This window comes from Cherax quadricarinatus, chromosome 1 (assembly GCF_038502225.1).
Source record: "Cherax quadricarinatus isolate ZL_2023a chromosome 1, ASM3850222v1, whole genome shotgun sequence".
In the NCBI taxonomy this organism is placed as follows: domain Eukaryota; kingdom Metazoa; phylum Arthropoda; class Malacostraca; order Decapoda; family Parastacidae; genus Cherax; species Cherax quadricarinatus.
The window spans coordinates 77,391,908-77,408,504 of NC_091292.1; the positions used below are offsets into that span (position 1 = coordinate 77,391,908).

Here is a 16,597-nt window from a genome sequence, read left to right on the forward strand (position 1 = left end):
TGGCACTAAAATAACATTTATTCTGTTCATTAGTCACGTCCCATGCCCCTCTTACATTTCTTTTGCTTTCCACTTTGAATTTTTGTTCTCACAAAAAATAGAAGATTTACTGTTATGCAGACTACTGCATTATTGTAGAAATGGTATAAATAATATCAGCACACTTGTGAAAGAATATTAGACTCACCAATTGACGTGTATTGGACGCGTGGCATGATTTGTTTGCTTTTGAACTTTGGCAAAATCAAGCATTTCTGCTAGAGCTCAATTTCAAGGTACTTTTCATTGTGAAGCCAATCAAAATCATCTCAATTTCTGTAATATGTCTTCCATTCTATAAAATGAGACCAGGAAAACTAGAATACAACCATAAATCTCATACGAAAATACATACAGTGCAAAATCGCTGTTTTAAACCAAAAACACGGTCAAAGTTTTTTTTTTTTTCATTATGCAGTATGTGCTACAGGATTTTTTTTTTATACTGCTCACACTGACCACATAGACCCATTCTTTCATATGTAGGCCTTCCAGCTTTCTTTTGCTAGATTTGAAGGCACTAGGATTTAGGCGTACTACTACGTCAATAACCCTGGTGCGTAAGCCGTACTAGTACATCGGAAACCCTGAAAGGGTTAATGTGGCAATTGGCAGAGGTAGTGATTCAGTTTCCTTTTGAAAATTTCTACTCCATTCCAGTAAGCAAAACGCATTCAGTATAGATGTTTCTGTACTTCTAAAAGTTGCCCTACAATCTTAGTCATCATGTATTTGACACTGTAGGTATCATCTTGTAGACAAGTTCTCTAATCGTTACCTGTCCATCATTTTCTATCAATAGTCAGCCACTTTCCTGAGTACATCTTTACAAATGTCATTAGGTTGACTGAGTAGATTGTTCAGTGTGGTTGGTGAACTGGTAGGCTGTAAGAACCAGTTTTCTCATTCAGAAGTTTATATTTGCATACTTGATGATAAATAGCGTGTTTGATAGGAGTGAATGGAGACAAATGGTTTTTAATACTTGACGTGCTGTTGGAGTGTGAGCAAAGTAACATTTATGAAGGGGTTCAGGGAAACCGGCAGGCCGGACTTGAGTCCTGGAGATGGGAAGTACAGTGCCTGCACTCTGAAGGAGGGGTGTTAATGTTGCAGTTTAAAAACTGTAGTGTAAAGCACCCTTCTGGCAAGACAGTGATGGAGTGAATGATGGTGAAAGTTTTTCTTTTTCGGGCCACCCTGCCTTGGTGGGAATCGGCCAGTGTGATAAATAAAAAAAAAATAAAAAATAATCAAATCTTGCATAAATAAATGTGAGCTTAGTCATCACTGCATTGAATAATTGAAAATCGTTAGTTCTTAAAGGAAAGACATGATAGCTTCTCTTTTTCTCCCTGATAATTTTGTAGGCTGACTGCAAAATATGCATTGTTCATTGAAAGTGAAACTGTGTTCATAAAAATTAAGAATACAACTCAAGAACATTATTCCATTACTCTTTCAATCACAATTAATACTGTTTCTACTGTAATACTCGTGTCTGCATTTTTCATGGACAGATTCTCTGACAGATGTGTGGATGTTGTACTTGCTTCCATTCCATTGCTTCTCTTTCCTTGAAGTACCACAGTTTGTTGACCATTCACCAATGGCTCTTTGCCACCATATTCATCTTGTCTGAACAGAAACTGAAAAAAAAAAAAAAAAACCCTGTCTAGCATGTTTGACAGTGACTGAGCATAATAGGCAGCTTACAGGTTTTGGAGATAATAAAGGTTCGAACATTTTTCTTTATTATTGCTTCAGTCATCTTAATTTTATCTTTATGCTTCACTCATGCTCATTTTTTAATATTTTATGTAGTTTGTTATGCTGAGCTTCTTTCAGGTTTAGCACTTCTCATTGATTATAATAATAATGAGCATCTTTCATTAGGAGATATTTTGCAACATATAGCCAAAAACTAAAAATATTATTTTTAAAAATTTAAATATTAATCTGATAAAAATATCTTATTAAACAAAAAATGTTAGATACTTAGTGTTCCAAACTACCTAAGCAATAATAAGGAAAAACATTTGAATTTGTAATTGTCTACTGAAAAGAAATAATTAAAATGTTCCGCCAAGCCGTAGCTCCGTGTCTTCCTTTGCGGATGACACCCGGATCACCATGGCAGTGACCTCCATCAAAGACACTGCAAGACTCCAAGCGGACATCAACCAAATCTTCGAATGGGCCACTCAGAACAATATGAAGTTCAACGAGGAGAAATTTCAACTACTCAGATATGGAAAACTTGAAGAAATTAAAAATGTGTCAGGGTATACCACAAATTCTAACCATACAATAGAGTGGAAAAGTAATGTGAAGGACCTGGGAGTGATAATGTCAGAGGATCTCGCCTTCAAAGACCACAACAATATATCTACCTCATCCGCTAGGAAAATGATAGGATGGATAATGAGAACCTTCAAAACTAGGGATGCCAAGACCATGATGATTCTCTTCAAATCGCTTGTGCTCTCTAGGTTGGAATATTGCTGTACACTAACGACCCCCTTCAAGGCTGGCAACATTGCAGACCTGGAGAGTGTACAAAGAACTTTCAGTGCACACATAAGTGCGATAAGGCACCTAAACTACTGGGAACGGTTGAAGGTCCTTGATCTGTATTCCCTCGAATGCAGGCGAGAGAGACATTCATTTATTTATTTATTTATTTATTATTATTTGGACATGATGCATAGATACATAGTTGTACAAAAGAAATACAGTGGTTGAGTGTACATGCCAAAAGCCCCTTGTATGCAGAGCATTATGGGCAGGCTTAAAATTAACATAAGATTAACTAAGCAATGATATATTCAGTGGTAAAAATACAGTAAACAAATTACAACATGAAGTACAAATGTGTATTTGAAATAAGAGGCTTTATTGTTGTACAAATTTGTATTGCCTTTGATGAGTTACTGAGCATTCAAGAGAATGGAATATTCTATTAGTTAATGTACAGTGGAACCTCAAATGTGAACTTAATCCATTCCAGGAGTTAGTTCTAAATTTGAAAAGTCTGAAAAGCAAAGCAATATTTCCCATAAGAAATAATGGAAATAAAATTAATCCGTTCCAGAAACCCAAAAATATTCACAAAAAAGAAAATACATTTTATAGAGATTAATAATAGTTTTACATACACACAACAAATACAGTGGACCCCCGCATAACGATCACCTCCGAATGCGACCAATTATGTAAGTGTATTTATGTAAGTGCGTTTGTACGTGTATGTTTGGGGGTCTGAAATGGACTAATCTACTTCACAATATTCCTTATGGGAACAAATTCAGTCAGTACTGGCACCTGAACATACTTCTGGAATGAAAAAATATCGTTAACCGGGGGTCCACTGTATAGTGTTCAATTATGTATTAATAAATTTAAATAAACATATAAAATAACATTTTACTTATCTTTATTGAAGATTGGTGATGGCATCTGGAAGATAGGGAGGAGGAGAGAGGGAGTTAGGATAGTGTTTGGAAGGAGAATCCCCTTCCATGAGGACTTTAGGTATCAAAGCCTTCTCTGGGGTTACTTCCCTTCTGTCTTCTAATGCCACTAGGACCAGCTTGAGAGTCACTGGACCCCTGTCTCACAAAATAACTGTCCACAGTCCTCTTTTTCTGGTGCCTCTTGAAGATTTCCCTAAAATGGGCCATGGTTCTGTCACTGAACTTGTTGCAAAGATGGCTTGTTTCAACTTGCTCAGGGTGGTACTTCTCCACAAACATTTGGACATCATTCCACTTGGACATCATTCCGCTTCTGTATTATTACCTTCTTCACATCTATGGTGTTTCTCACTTTCTTTACCACAGGGGTACCACTAGTGAGTTTCTTTGGGCCCATTGTAGCTTATTTCACAGTCCCACAAACACTAAACACAATGAAATAATTGTAAAATGTTTGAATGAGAGTGTAGGTTAGTGTTCACTCAAGCATCAACAAAACCAGACTGGCTCATGGCGCCTGCGTGGGGACGCAGACAGAGCAGGCTGCCGGACAGGTCCGGTACCCAGCGGTTCGAAAATAGGGACAAGTTTGTTAATAGAGACAAAGTTGGTTCGAAAAAAGAGTTTTATTTTCGAAGAGTTCGATAAGCGATACATTCGAAATTTGAGGTTCCACTGTAATTACATAAAAACATAGTTTGACAGGGTCACAGGTTATACTACATTTATGAGATACAGTTAACCAGTATTTATTTAGCTGTGGGTGAGTAAGTGGTTTTTAAGAAGAGTCTTGAATTGATAAGCAGACAGTGTTTCTTTTATATTCACAGGTAATGAATTCCAGATTTTTGGGCCTTTTATGTGAATTGTGTTTTTACATAGTGTGAGATGGACACGAGGAACATCAAAGAGTGATCTGTGCCTTGTGTTGTGGTCAAGTGTTCTGTTGAGGTTGGTAAGGAGAAGTTTGAGGGGAGGGTTTATATCCGAGTTAAGTATTCTACGTATGTAGTAGGTACAATAATAAGTATGGATGGTTTGTATGGTGAGTAAGTTTAGAGTTTTGAATATTGGTGGAGTATGCTGCCTGTAGTGGGAATTTGTTATTCTGACTGCAGCCTTTTGTTGGGTAATTAATGGTCTGAGATGGTTTATTGTTGTTGACCCCCATGCACAAATTCCATAGGTGAGATTGGGGTAAATGAGTGAGTGATATAGGGCCAGGAGGACTGACTGTGGAACATAGTACCACATCTTCAGTAGTATGCCTACAGTCTTGGAGATTTTCTTGGAAATGTGTTGTATATGTGTTTGAAATTTGAGTCGATTATCGAGGTGGATTCCTAAGAATTTTCCCTCTGTGAGCTTTGTGATAAGTGATCCATTTATCATTATGTTAAGAGGGACATGGGTGGTTCTGTTTCCAAACTGTATGAAGTAGGTTTTGTCAATATTGAGAGTAAGTTTATTAATCATCATCCAGGTAGATATTTTCTGTAATTCGGTATTTACAGTATTGGCTAGCATGGCTGGGGTTGGGTGAGAGAAGACGCATGTAGTGTCATCTGCAAATAGTGTGGGTTTGAGTAGTTGTGATGCATTTGGTAGGTCATTTATGTAAATGAGAAAGAGAAGAGGGCCAAGGACACTTCTTTGTGGGACACCAACTGTAATTGGCTGTGTGGAAAAGTTTGCTCCATTTGTGTACACATATTGGCTTCTGTTGCTAAGGTACGACTTTAGATAGTTGAGACAGTGCCCTCTTATACCATAGTGAGACAATTTTATGTGCAGCAAATCATGGTCAACTGTATCAAAATTTTTTATTATTTTTTTTATTATCACACTGGCCGATTCCCACCAAGGCAGGGTGGCCCGAAAAAGAAAAACTTTCACCATCATTCACTCCATCACTGTCTTGCCAGAAGGGTGCTTTACATTACAGTTTAAACTGCAACATTAACACCCCTCCTTCAGAGTGCAGGCACTGTACTTCCCATCTCCAAGACTCAAGTCCGGCCTGCCGGTTTCCCTGAACCCCTTCATAAATGTTACTTTGCTCACACTCCAACAGCATGTCAAGTATTAAAAACCATTTGTCTCCATTCACTCCTATCAAACACGCTCACGCATGCCTGCTGGAAGTCCAAGCCCCTCGCAAAGCTTTACATAAATCAATGAAGATCCCCAATGAAACTTCTTTTTTCTCGAGTGCAGTGTATATTTGTTCTAACATGTGTATAATAGCATCATTCGCATTTTTATTAGGCCTGAACCCAAACTGACAGAGGTTGAGTATGTTGTGGGAGATGAGGTAGGAATAGATTTGCTTATGAATTAATTTTTCAAAGATTTTAGAGAGAGGGTGTAAGTTGGATATTGGCCTATAGTTATTCAAGTCTGTTTGATCTCCTCCTTTATGTATCAGGGGTGACCCTTGCTATTTTGAGAACTGTGGGGAAGGTAGAGTATTCCATGGATTTGTTAAAGAGTGTTGCAATGATTGGTGACAGCACTTGCGAAGCTTTTTTGTATATAAAGGGTGGTAAGATATTTAAATCTCCTGTCTTGTTTTTTAGTGTGTTGATAAAAAGGGAGACTTATGTTGGGTTAGTCGGAGCTAGGAACAGTGTGTTCGGGTAGTTGCCAGTGAGGTAGTCATTGGGTGGGGTATTTGAGCTTGGGGTTTTATCGGCAAGTTTTTTCCTATGGTAGAGAAGAAAACATTGAGTCTGTTTCCTGTTTCAGTTGGTGGGAGTTGGGGTTCATCTGGTTTTGTTAGTGTGATTGCTCTGTTTCCTGATATATTTTTTGTTCCTAGAATTTCAGATAGGGTTTTCCAGGTCTTTCTTATATCACCTTTTAAGTTGGATAATCTGTTCTCATAATACAATTTTTTTGCCCTTCTTATCAGGCTGGTTAGGAGTGATGAGTAACGTTTTGTTTGGTCTCTGGTTATGTGACCCATTCTATACTGTTTTTTGTATAGGTGCTTTATATTTATGGATTTGAGGATGCTAGATGTTAGCCAGGGACTGTTCAGTCTCTTAGCTGTGATCTGTTTGGTTTTTTTAGGGCAGTGCTTGTTATAGAGGTATTGGGTCTTTTTTAGAAAATTATTAATACAGTGGACCCCGGGTTAACGATATTTTTTCATTCCAGAAGTATGTTCAGGTGCCAGTACTGACCGAATTTGTTCCCATAAGGAATATTGTGAAGTAGATTAGTCCATTTCAGACCCCCAAACATACACGTACAAACGCACTTACATAAATACACTTATATAACTGGTCGCATTGGGAGGTGATCGTTAAGCGGGGGTCCACTGTACATTCGTCAGTATCTGTATAGGTTTCTAGCTCAGTTAGCCAGTCGATGTTTGTCATTGCTGTTGTGAAGTTATTAATGGCTGCCTCATTGTGAAGTCTGAAGGTTACTTTAGTAGTGTCTTGGGATAATTTGCCTAGATTGGTTATGAGAAAGGTAGAGTAGTGGTCTGTGGTATTATCTGTGATTATGCCTGATTTTAAAGGGGATATGGTGTTGGTCCAGATGTGGTCTAATAGGGAAACACTAGTCTCTGTAATTCTTGTAGGTTTTTTTACCATTGGTAGTAACAAGCAGTTACTCATAGTGTTTGTGAATTCAGTAACGTGTGGGTCCTGGTCTTGCAGGAGATTTATATTGAAGTCACCTGAGAGTAGTAAGTGATCTTTATTCATGTGTGCGTCAGTTATCATACTTCCCAGGTTTTCACTAAAGCGGCTAATGTTTGACTGTGGTACTCTGTAGATATTTATCACTGTGAGAGGTTTTTGTAGGTATTTGGATTTGAATTTAGCTATTATATATTCCCCATGTTCATCCCTTGTGCAAGTATTAGTGATACATTCTAGTTGGTCTGAGTAGTATATAGCTGTGTCACCTCCTTGTTGATCTGGCCTACAGTTGTGTATGGCTGTGTAACCAGGAATGGCATAGATGTCTGTAGTATCTGGCTTTAGCCAGGTTTTGGTGAGAGTAATAATGGGCATACTGGCATGCAGGGAATTAAGTAATGCTGTAAGGTCATCATAATGTTTGCTTAAAGATCTGACATTGTAGTTAAAGACAGTTATGTTGTTGTTGGCTCTGAGAAGCACCTTTGTTTGTTCTGCTATGTAGTAATTACAGTTACTGTTTGATTCATTTAACTCATTCAATAAGAGGTTGGTATCAGGATCAATGCTTGTAATCATAAGATTTATAGTGGATCTATAATTAGACTTAAGTATTAGACAAAGTAAATATTCTAAAGCTAAAAAATAGCACCTGAATTATTTTAACAAATGTAAATATATGAACTAAGGTAGTTCTTTAAAGCTAAAATAAAGGAGACAATATAAAAGGGGCTAAAATAAGTAGTGGTGAACAAATAAAGTGGTAATCAAATAAGGGAACTATGGAATTTAATATTAAAAGAATGAACGTATTACACTTTAGCACCTGAGAATAGCACCTTGATTATTTTAACACTTGTGAATATATGAACTAAGGTAGTTATTTAACCCTTTGAGGGTTTTGGTCGTACTAGTACGTCTTACGCGTAGGGGTTTTTGACGTACTAGTACTCATAAATTCTAGCGGCCTCAAATCTAGTGGGAGAAAGCTGGTAGGCCTTCATATGAAAGAATGGGTCTATGTGGTCAGTGTGCACAGTCTTAAAAAAATCCTGCAGCACACAGTGCATAATGAGAAAAAAAAAACTTTGACCATTTTTTTTGAATAAATCAGCGACTTTGCAGTGTATTTTCGTATGGTATTTATTGTTGTATTCTAGTTTTCTTGGTCTCATTTTATAGAATGGAAGACATATTACAGAAATTGAGATGATTTTGACTGGTTTTACAATGAAAGGTGCCTTGAAATTGAGCTCAAAGTAGCAGAAATGTTCGATTTTTACCAAACTTCAAAAGTAAACAAATCGTGCCAAGCGTGCAATACACGTCGACTGGTGAGTCTAATATTCTTTCACAAGTGCACCAATAATATTTATACCATTTTTTACACTAATGCAGTAGTCTGCATAACAGTAAATCTTATATTTTTTGTGAAAATAAAAATTCAAAGTGGAAAGCAAAAGAATATAAGAGGGGCCTTGAGACGTGACTAATGACTAGAGGAAATGTCATTTTAGTGCCAGGAATGTCTTTCTTGTTTATTCTGGACCCTATTCGGAAATTGGCATCTTTTGAAATTTGTGTGAAATTGGCAAAATTGCTAAATTCTGACCACTGTACTGGATAGTTGAATTTCATAAATGGGTGGTTTCTTGCACCCATTCGATAGAAAAAATGGAGTTCTAGCGAAATATTCATGTTTTTTATCGACTAGTACAGTGAAATTGGCCGAAAATGGGGCTCAACGTGGGCAAAAACGCCGATGCGTAAACATCGCCGAGACCGCTAACTTTGCGAGAGCATAATTCCGTAAGCTTTCTATCAAATTTCAAACTTTTGGTGTCTTTTTTTTTTTTTTAAATTTGGCCGACCCTGAGAACGAGTTTCGGAGAGGGCCTGTCGACCCTCAAAGGGTTAAATCTAAAATAAAGGAGAAAATATACAAGGGACTGAACTAAGTAATGGTAAACAAAGTTAAATGGACAGATAGTCATTATGATATAATATTGACTTGGAAGGTCCTGGAGGGATTGGTACCAAACCTGCACACGAAAATCACTCCATATGAAAGCAAAAGACTCAGCAGGAGACACATTATTATTATTATTATAATAATCAAAAAGAAGTGCTAAACCACAAGGGCTATACAGCTCGCAACATTCCCCCAATGAAAAGCAGGGGTGCCACGAGTACACTGAGAGACAACACAGTAAGTGTCTGGGGCCCAAGACTGTTCAATTGCCTCCCAGCATACTTAATGGGGATTACTAATAGACCCCTGGCTGTCTTCAAGAAGGCACTGAACAGGCACCTAAAGTCAGTACCTGACCAACCAGGCTGTGGTTCATACATCAGCTTGCGTGCCACCAGCAGTAACAGCCTGGTTGATCAGACCCTGATTGGCCATGAGGCCTGGTCTCAGACCAGGCCACGGGGACATTGACCCCCGAAGCCCTCTCCAGGTAAACCTATTTTCCATTTTTTATATGTTCTTTGATATGGCTTATAGAAAAAGGTACCCTAGAAATCATATCTTTTACAGTTAGTTTTATGTCAAGTCACAGATTGACTAGACTTTTGGTCAGGTGACCAAACACTCCACTGAGCAGGTCATCATGTGACTCTGCAATAAGGTCTGCATCAGGAGAAATTCTGACAAACTAACAATCCTGCAACCCTCTATGAAGATATTGTTAGGTTTGAACATGTGTGTTAGACTAATTATTCAAATTTCTGTGTAAATCTACAGGAAAATTATGAACCTCTTCATCTATGATAGTTTTGGTTCACTGCTCTAGTACATAACTAAGCATTAGTGACAGTGATATTTTAACTTTTATTCTTGTTGCTTCACAGGTCACCGAAACATTGTCAAAATCTCTGACTTTGGCATGTCACGGGAGGAAGAGGAATATATTGTCAGTGATGGTATGAAACAAATTCCCATCAAATGGACTGCTCCAGAGGCTCTTAACTTCGGTGAGTTTTTAGTGAAAAATAATAAAATTGACTGTAAGATACAGACTTTCACATTTTCAGGAAAAATCTGAATTTAGATTTTATTGTAGACCTTTTAATATAATGTTTACAACTTACAGTACAACACTTTGAATGTAAGATAGAAGGTTTAACCCTTAAACTCTCCAAACGTAGATCTACTTTTGTACCGCTAGTGCTCCAAATGTATATACGTATATGTTTTATTTTTCCTGCCTCCAAATTTGGCACAATTGGCCTGAGATGCCTGGTCAGTATAGAATGGATCTTAACACTCAGAGTGTGCAGTATTAAAAAAATCTGGGACCACTTAGTACCTTGTGGGAGCACCAGCTCAATTGAGTGCCAGCTAGAGCAAATAGCATGGCAAACGCCAGGAATTCACTAATGTCATGTCGTATTAACACTCCCCTTTTAAGAGGAAAGTGATGTTGACCCAGAGTTTAGTGGCTTTGAGATGGATGTGGTCACAAATGGTTGAGGAAATATCAAAAACCTCAATAATAACCCATGTGCAACATCTTTTCATTTCTGATACCACTGGTAGTGTCATCCTACCAGAATATCCTATAACCTTTGCCCTAAGTAAAGAAAAATGATTCTGGAACATGTGTAATAAGTATTCTGCAGGCTGTCTGTCTGGCTGTCTGGCTGTCTGGCTGTCTGCCTGTCTGTCTGTCTGGCTGGGCTGGGCTGGGCTGAGCTGGGCTGGGCTGGGCTGGGCTGGGCTGGGCTGGGCTGGGCTGGGCTGGGCTGGGCTGGGCTGGGCTGGCTGGGCTGGCTGGGCTGGCTGGCTGGCTGGCTGGCTGGCTGTCTGGCTGTCTGTCTGTCTGTCTGTCTGTCTGTCTGTCTGTCTGTCTGTCTGTCTGTCTGTCTGTCTGTCTGTCTGTCTTTGTCTGTGTGTCTCTGTCTGTCACGGGTACACATAAGTACAATTATTACACAAAATGTAAATTACCTAGGATAACCAAAAAAAATCCAGGCAAAGTGCTATACAGGGCTTGTAGATATAAGGCATAATAAGCATGACTGGCAAGTAATACGCATTTCACTTGCTCAGGAATCAGACTTGACGACTGCATCATGTGTAATACCTGTGGTTTATGAGCCACTCCCTGAGACAGAGAGACAAGCAGAAGGAAAGACAGACACATACAGGCAGACAGATGAGCAGAGCTAGACAGACAGATACAGACAAATAGACAGACACAGACAGACAGATACAGACAAATAGACAAACACAGACAGACAGACATGTTTGTGTGTAACAGTGAAAACAAATAAAGCCAGGGTTCCCTGGAACAGTGCACGTTCATCAAGTGTCACTCCTCTGCTACACTCAGAAGTTTAGTGACACTCATCTTAACACCATGCTTCAAGGAGTTTTGTATATACTCCAGCATGTCTAAAACATTGCTGAGACTTATAAATACAGTGGACCCCTGCCTTACGAACGCATTGTGTTACGTTAAATCTGCCTTACAAAGCATTTCAATGCAAAAATTTTGCCTCGCCTCACGATAAAAAACTCGCCTTATGTAATTCGTGCGGGACGCGTCCCACGTGTGGCCTCAGCACCAGTGTTTACAAGCCACCCAGCACGGTCGCATCTACGCATACATTCGGTACATTTCACATTATCCCAGTGTTTTTAGTACAGTGGAACCTCAAAAATCGAACTTAATCCATTCCAGGAGCTAGTTCTAAATTTGAAAAGTCTGAAATTCGAAGCAATATTTCCCATAAGAAATAATGGAAATACAATTAATCCATTCCAGAAACCCAAAAATATTCACACAAAACATACATTTTATAGAGATTAATTACAGTTTTACATACAACAAATACTATAGTTTTTAATTATGTATAGTAATACATATAAAATAACATTTTTACTTACCTTTATTGAAGATTGGTGATGGCATCTGGAAGATAGGGAGGAGGAGAGAGGGAGTTGGGGTTAGTGTTTGGAAGGAGAATCCCACTCCATGAGAACTTCAGGTAAAGCCCTCTCTGGGGTTACTTCCCTTCTCTGTCTTTTAATGCCACTAGGACCAGCTTGAGAGTCACTGGACCCCTGTCTCACAAAATAACTGTCCACAGTCCTCTGTTTCTGGTGCCTCTTTAACATTTCCCTAAAATGGGACATGGTTCTGTCACTGAACTTGTTGCAAAGATGGCTTGTTTCAGCTTGCTCAGGGTGGTACTTCTGCACAAACATTTGGACATCATTCCACTTGGCACAAATCTCCTTATTCTTTGAAGAAGGCACCTCATCCACTCCCTATATTAACAACTTTCGCAACATCAGCTTCCTTGATTTGTTCTTTCTTTGACAGGATAGAACTGATGGTCGACTTGTTCTTCCCATACATCCTGGCAAGCTCAACGAATCTCACACCACTCTCATACTTCTGTATTATTTCCTTCTTCACATCTATGGTGTTTCTCACTTTCTTTACCACAGGGGTACCACTAGCAAGTTTCTTTGGGCCCATGGCAGCTTATTTCACAGTCTCACAAGCACTAAACACAAAAAGAAATAATCGTGTGAATGAGAGCGCAGGTTAGTGTTCACTCAAGCATAAACAAAGCTAGACTGCTCATGGCGCCTGCGCAGGGATGCGGACAGAGCGGGTGGCAGACAGGTCCTGTACCCAGCGGTCCGAAAATAGGGGCGCATTCGTTAATAGGGACACAGTTTGTCCGAAAAAATGGTCCTATTTTCGAAACGTTCGATATGTGATACGTTCGATTTTTGAGGTTCCACTGTACAGGTCTCCCTCAACATTCACGTTTTCAGCTTTCGCGGGCTTCACACATTCGCAAATTCCCAACCGCCAAATTCCCAGCCACCAAATTCCCAGCCGCCAAATCATATTCAAGTTTCCCGCCACCTGCGAGTCCCTACTACCCTCCCTCTGACCCCCGCAACTGGCAGCCAGCCCTCCCACCGCTCAGTGTGGTGAGTGTTTTGTTTGTTCATTATTTGCTATTAAACTACAGTATAAATAATGTAAACACATTCATGACTGCATATTGGAATGGCTATTTGAACAGGTATTGGACGGTGACATCATGTGTTTACTCTTGAACACAGCAAAGAATCAAACATTTCTGCTACTGCTAATAATAACAATAGTAATAATAATAATAATAATAATAATAATACGATATAATTGAAGAAGGAAATTGTACAAAAATACGAGGGAGTGGTTGACACATCGTCAGTGTGGCTTTGTTTATGCTGGAGTGAACATTAGTCTCCCTGCTCTTCCAACCATTTCACAATAATTCATTGTTTGGTGCTTGTAGATTGAGTGTGACTGGAGTGGTTGAGGCAGTGGTAGAGGCAGTGGTAGAGGCAGTGGTAGAGGCAGTGGTAGAGGCAGTGATAGAGGCAGTGGTAGAGGCAGCAATAGAGGCAGTGATATTTACTAACATATATGTTATAAATAATAATAGTACATTATGAATAACATTTATTATTATTATTATAAATGTTATTAATATTAACATGTACTATTATTATTTATAACATACGTATATGTTAGTAAATACCACTGCCTCACCCACTGCCTCTATCACTGCCTCTATCACTGCCTCTATCACTGCCTCTATCACTGTCTCTATCACTGCCTCTATCACTGCCTCTATCACTGCCTCTATCACTGCCTCTATCACTGTCTCTATCACTGTCTCTATCACTGCCTCAACCGCTGAATTATTGTGAAATGTTTGGAAGAGCAGAGAGACTAATGTTCACTCCAGCATAAACAAAGCCACACTGACGATGTGTCAACCACTCCCTCGTATTTTTGTACAATTTCGTTCTTCAATTATATCGTATTATTATTATTATTATTATTATTATTATTATTATTATTATTATTATTATTATTATTATTATTATTATTATTATTATTATTACTATTGTTATTATTAGCAGTAGCAGAAATGTTTGATTCTTTGCTGTGTTCAAGAGTAAACACATGATGTCACCGTCCAATACCTGTTCAAATAGCCATTCCAATATTCAGTCATGAATGTGTTTACATTATTTATACTGTAGTTTAATAGCAAATAATGAACAAACAAAACACTCACCACACTGAGTGGTGGGAGGGCTGGCTGCCAGTTGCGGGGGTCGGAGGGAGGGTAGTAGGGACTGGCATTGGTTGAGGAAGTGGTGGAGGCAGTGGTGGAGTCTGTGGTATTTAATAACATACATGTTATTAAAGCATAACATGTATATATTTAGTACAACTTACGATGTTTTCATGTATTTTATGATTGTTCATGGTTCAACAAGTTAAGCAGTATTGTATTATATTTCCCTACAATATATTGGGGCACCAAACATTCACGGTTTTTCAACATTCGCGAGGCTCTTGATCCCCTAACCCTCGCGAATGTTGAGGGACACCTGTACTTGTAACTGCAAAATAAGTCACCATGGACCCCAAGAAAGCTTCTAGTGCCATCCCTGTAGTAAAAAGGGTGAGAATTAGTATGGAATTGAAAAAAGAGATTAAGGAAGTGTGTGCAAAGTGGGTTGAACTGCAAACCTTTACGGATGAAAATCACCCTGACACAGCTACTGCAAGCCGTGTTGGCAACCTGTACAATGACAAAGTTATGGCCCATTTTAGGAAAGTCTTAAAGGAACAGGAGGTACAGAGCTCTATGGACAAATTTGTTGTGCGACAGAGGTCCAGTGACTCTCAAGCTGGTCCTAGTGGCATTAAAAGAAGAAGGGAAGTAACCCCGGAAAAGGACTTGATACCTCAAGTCCTAATGGAAGGGGATTCCCCTTCTAAACAATAACTTCCACACTCTCCCCTCCTCCCATCCCATCAACCATCACCAGATCTTCAACAAAGGTAAGTGTCATGTATTCTATTCTTAGTAGAGTAGTAATTGTGCATGTCTTCTTCAGTTTGTGTGTATTAAAATTAATATTTCCTGTGGTAAAAAAAAATTTTTTTTCATACTTTGGGGTGTCAGGAACGGATTAATTTGATTTCCTTTATTTTTTATGGGGAAAATTAATTCGGCTAACGATAATTTCAGCTTACAATGAGCTCTCAGAAACGGATTAATATCGTAAGGCGGGGGTCCACTGTACTTTCTATATATATTTCTAGATAGTAATAAATGACCAAGGCAGGTGAAAATGTTCACCTGCCTTGGTGTTTGTGACTATTTGAGTACTATTTCAGTACCTAATATTTGTGTCAGAACAAAGATTGGCTATGAAATCACAAGAACTACTATAAATTGTAATTATCAGAAAATAAAAATTATATAAAATAAAACAAAAATGAGAAAAAAAGGTATATCGGCAACGCTTCTGCAAGCTGCAGGACTCGATGTTGCCATCAGGTAAGCATCCAGCGCAAACTTTGCAATCCTATATCTTGGTAATTACTGATCCTTTTTTTTTTTTGGGTCTTATTACACACAGAAAATTGCCCTCTTTATTTTTTTTTTTTTTTTTCAAAATATTTGCAGTGCTGGCAGTGAAAATGTAGATCTACATTTGGACAGTTTAAGGGTTAAAGGCATTTTTGGCAGAGATTGTTGTAAAAAGTTATATAATTTGCTATGTATATGCAAATCCTAAATTTTATTTGGTGAGTCTTCAGTTTTCTTTCTATTATGCTTCGCCAAGCTTATAAAAAGTACGTGTTCCACTACCACTATAGTTTTCTGATTGTTTTTTTTTTCCTTTAGTACACCATAAGGTGTTGTTTTACATAAATGATGTAACAAGTAATTAAGTACATCACTCAAAGGAGTTTCTTCATTCAAAGTATTTTTTTGGCCAGGCAAGTACACGTCCTTGTGTGATGTTTGGAGCTATGGCGTGCTGTGCTGGGAGATCTTCTCCTCAGGAGAAGTGCCTTATCATGGCTACTCCAACACGAAAGCCAGAGAGATGATTGATTCAGGTATTTTTTTTATAATACAGTTGAATATTTAAAACAAGGGTTTAAGCCAGGGGTCAGCAACCTGTGGCCTGTGGGCCAGATCTGGCCCATGGGCCATAGATCAATTGATGTTAAATATGTCTGAGTTTAGTATGTATTATTACCTATATTTAATAACTATGGCGATAGGTGTGGCCTGCCATCCACTCACAGACATGGGCCCTGGCCCCTAGGCAGAACAAGGTTTAAGCAATGACTAGTAGAGGTTGCCAGCATGCAGTTGGTGTAATTATAGTGATACAGTACAGTACTAATGTAATGAATTTCAAGATTGTTGGATATTCCTCTGTCTAGAGTTTAGCCCCTTAAAAACTTAACTGTTATGCATGTATAAATTCTTATTATTTACACTGCATATTCCAGGTTTTTTTTTTTAACAAGTTGGCCGTCTCCTACCAAGGCAGGGTGACCCAAAAAGAAAGAAAATCCCCAA

The 16,597-nt window shown here is 38.6% G+C and overlaps 1 protein-coding gene across 6 annotated transcripts in view; it reads left to right on the forward strand.

Annotated features, from left to right (window-relative positions):
- FER (tyrosine-protein kinase Fer) overlaps nt 1-16,597 on the forward strand; it is a 605,512-nt gene that overhangs the window by 582,254 nt on the left and 6,661 nt on the right. For all 6 annotated transcript variants that reach the window (XM_070082985.1, XM_053776767.2, XM_053776781.2 and 3 more), the window contains 2 exons: nt 10,031-10,153; nt 16,003-16,125. In XM_070082985.1, the coding sequence (XP_069939086.1) occupies nt 10,031-10,153; nt 16,003-16,125 (246 nt within the window). The remainder of the gene's footprint in view (nt 1-10,030; nt 10,154-16,002; nt 16,126-16,597) is intronic.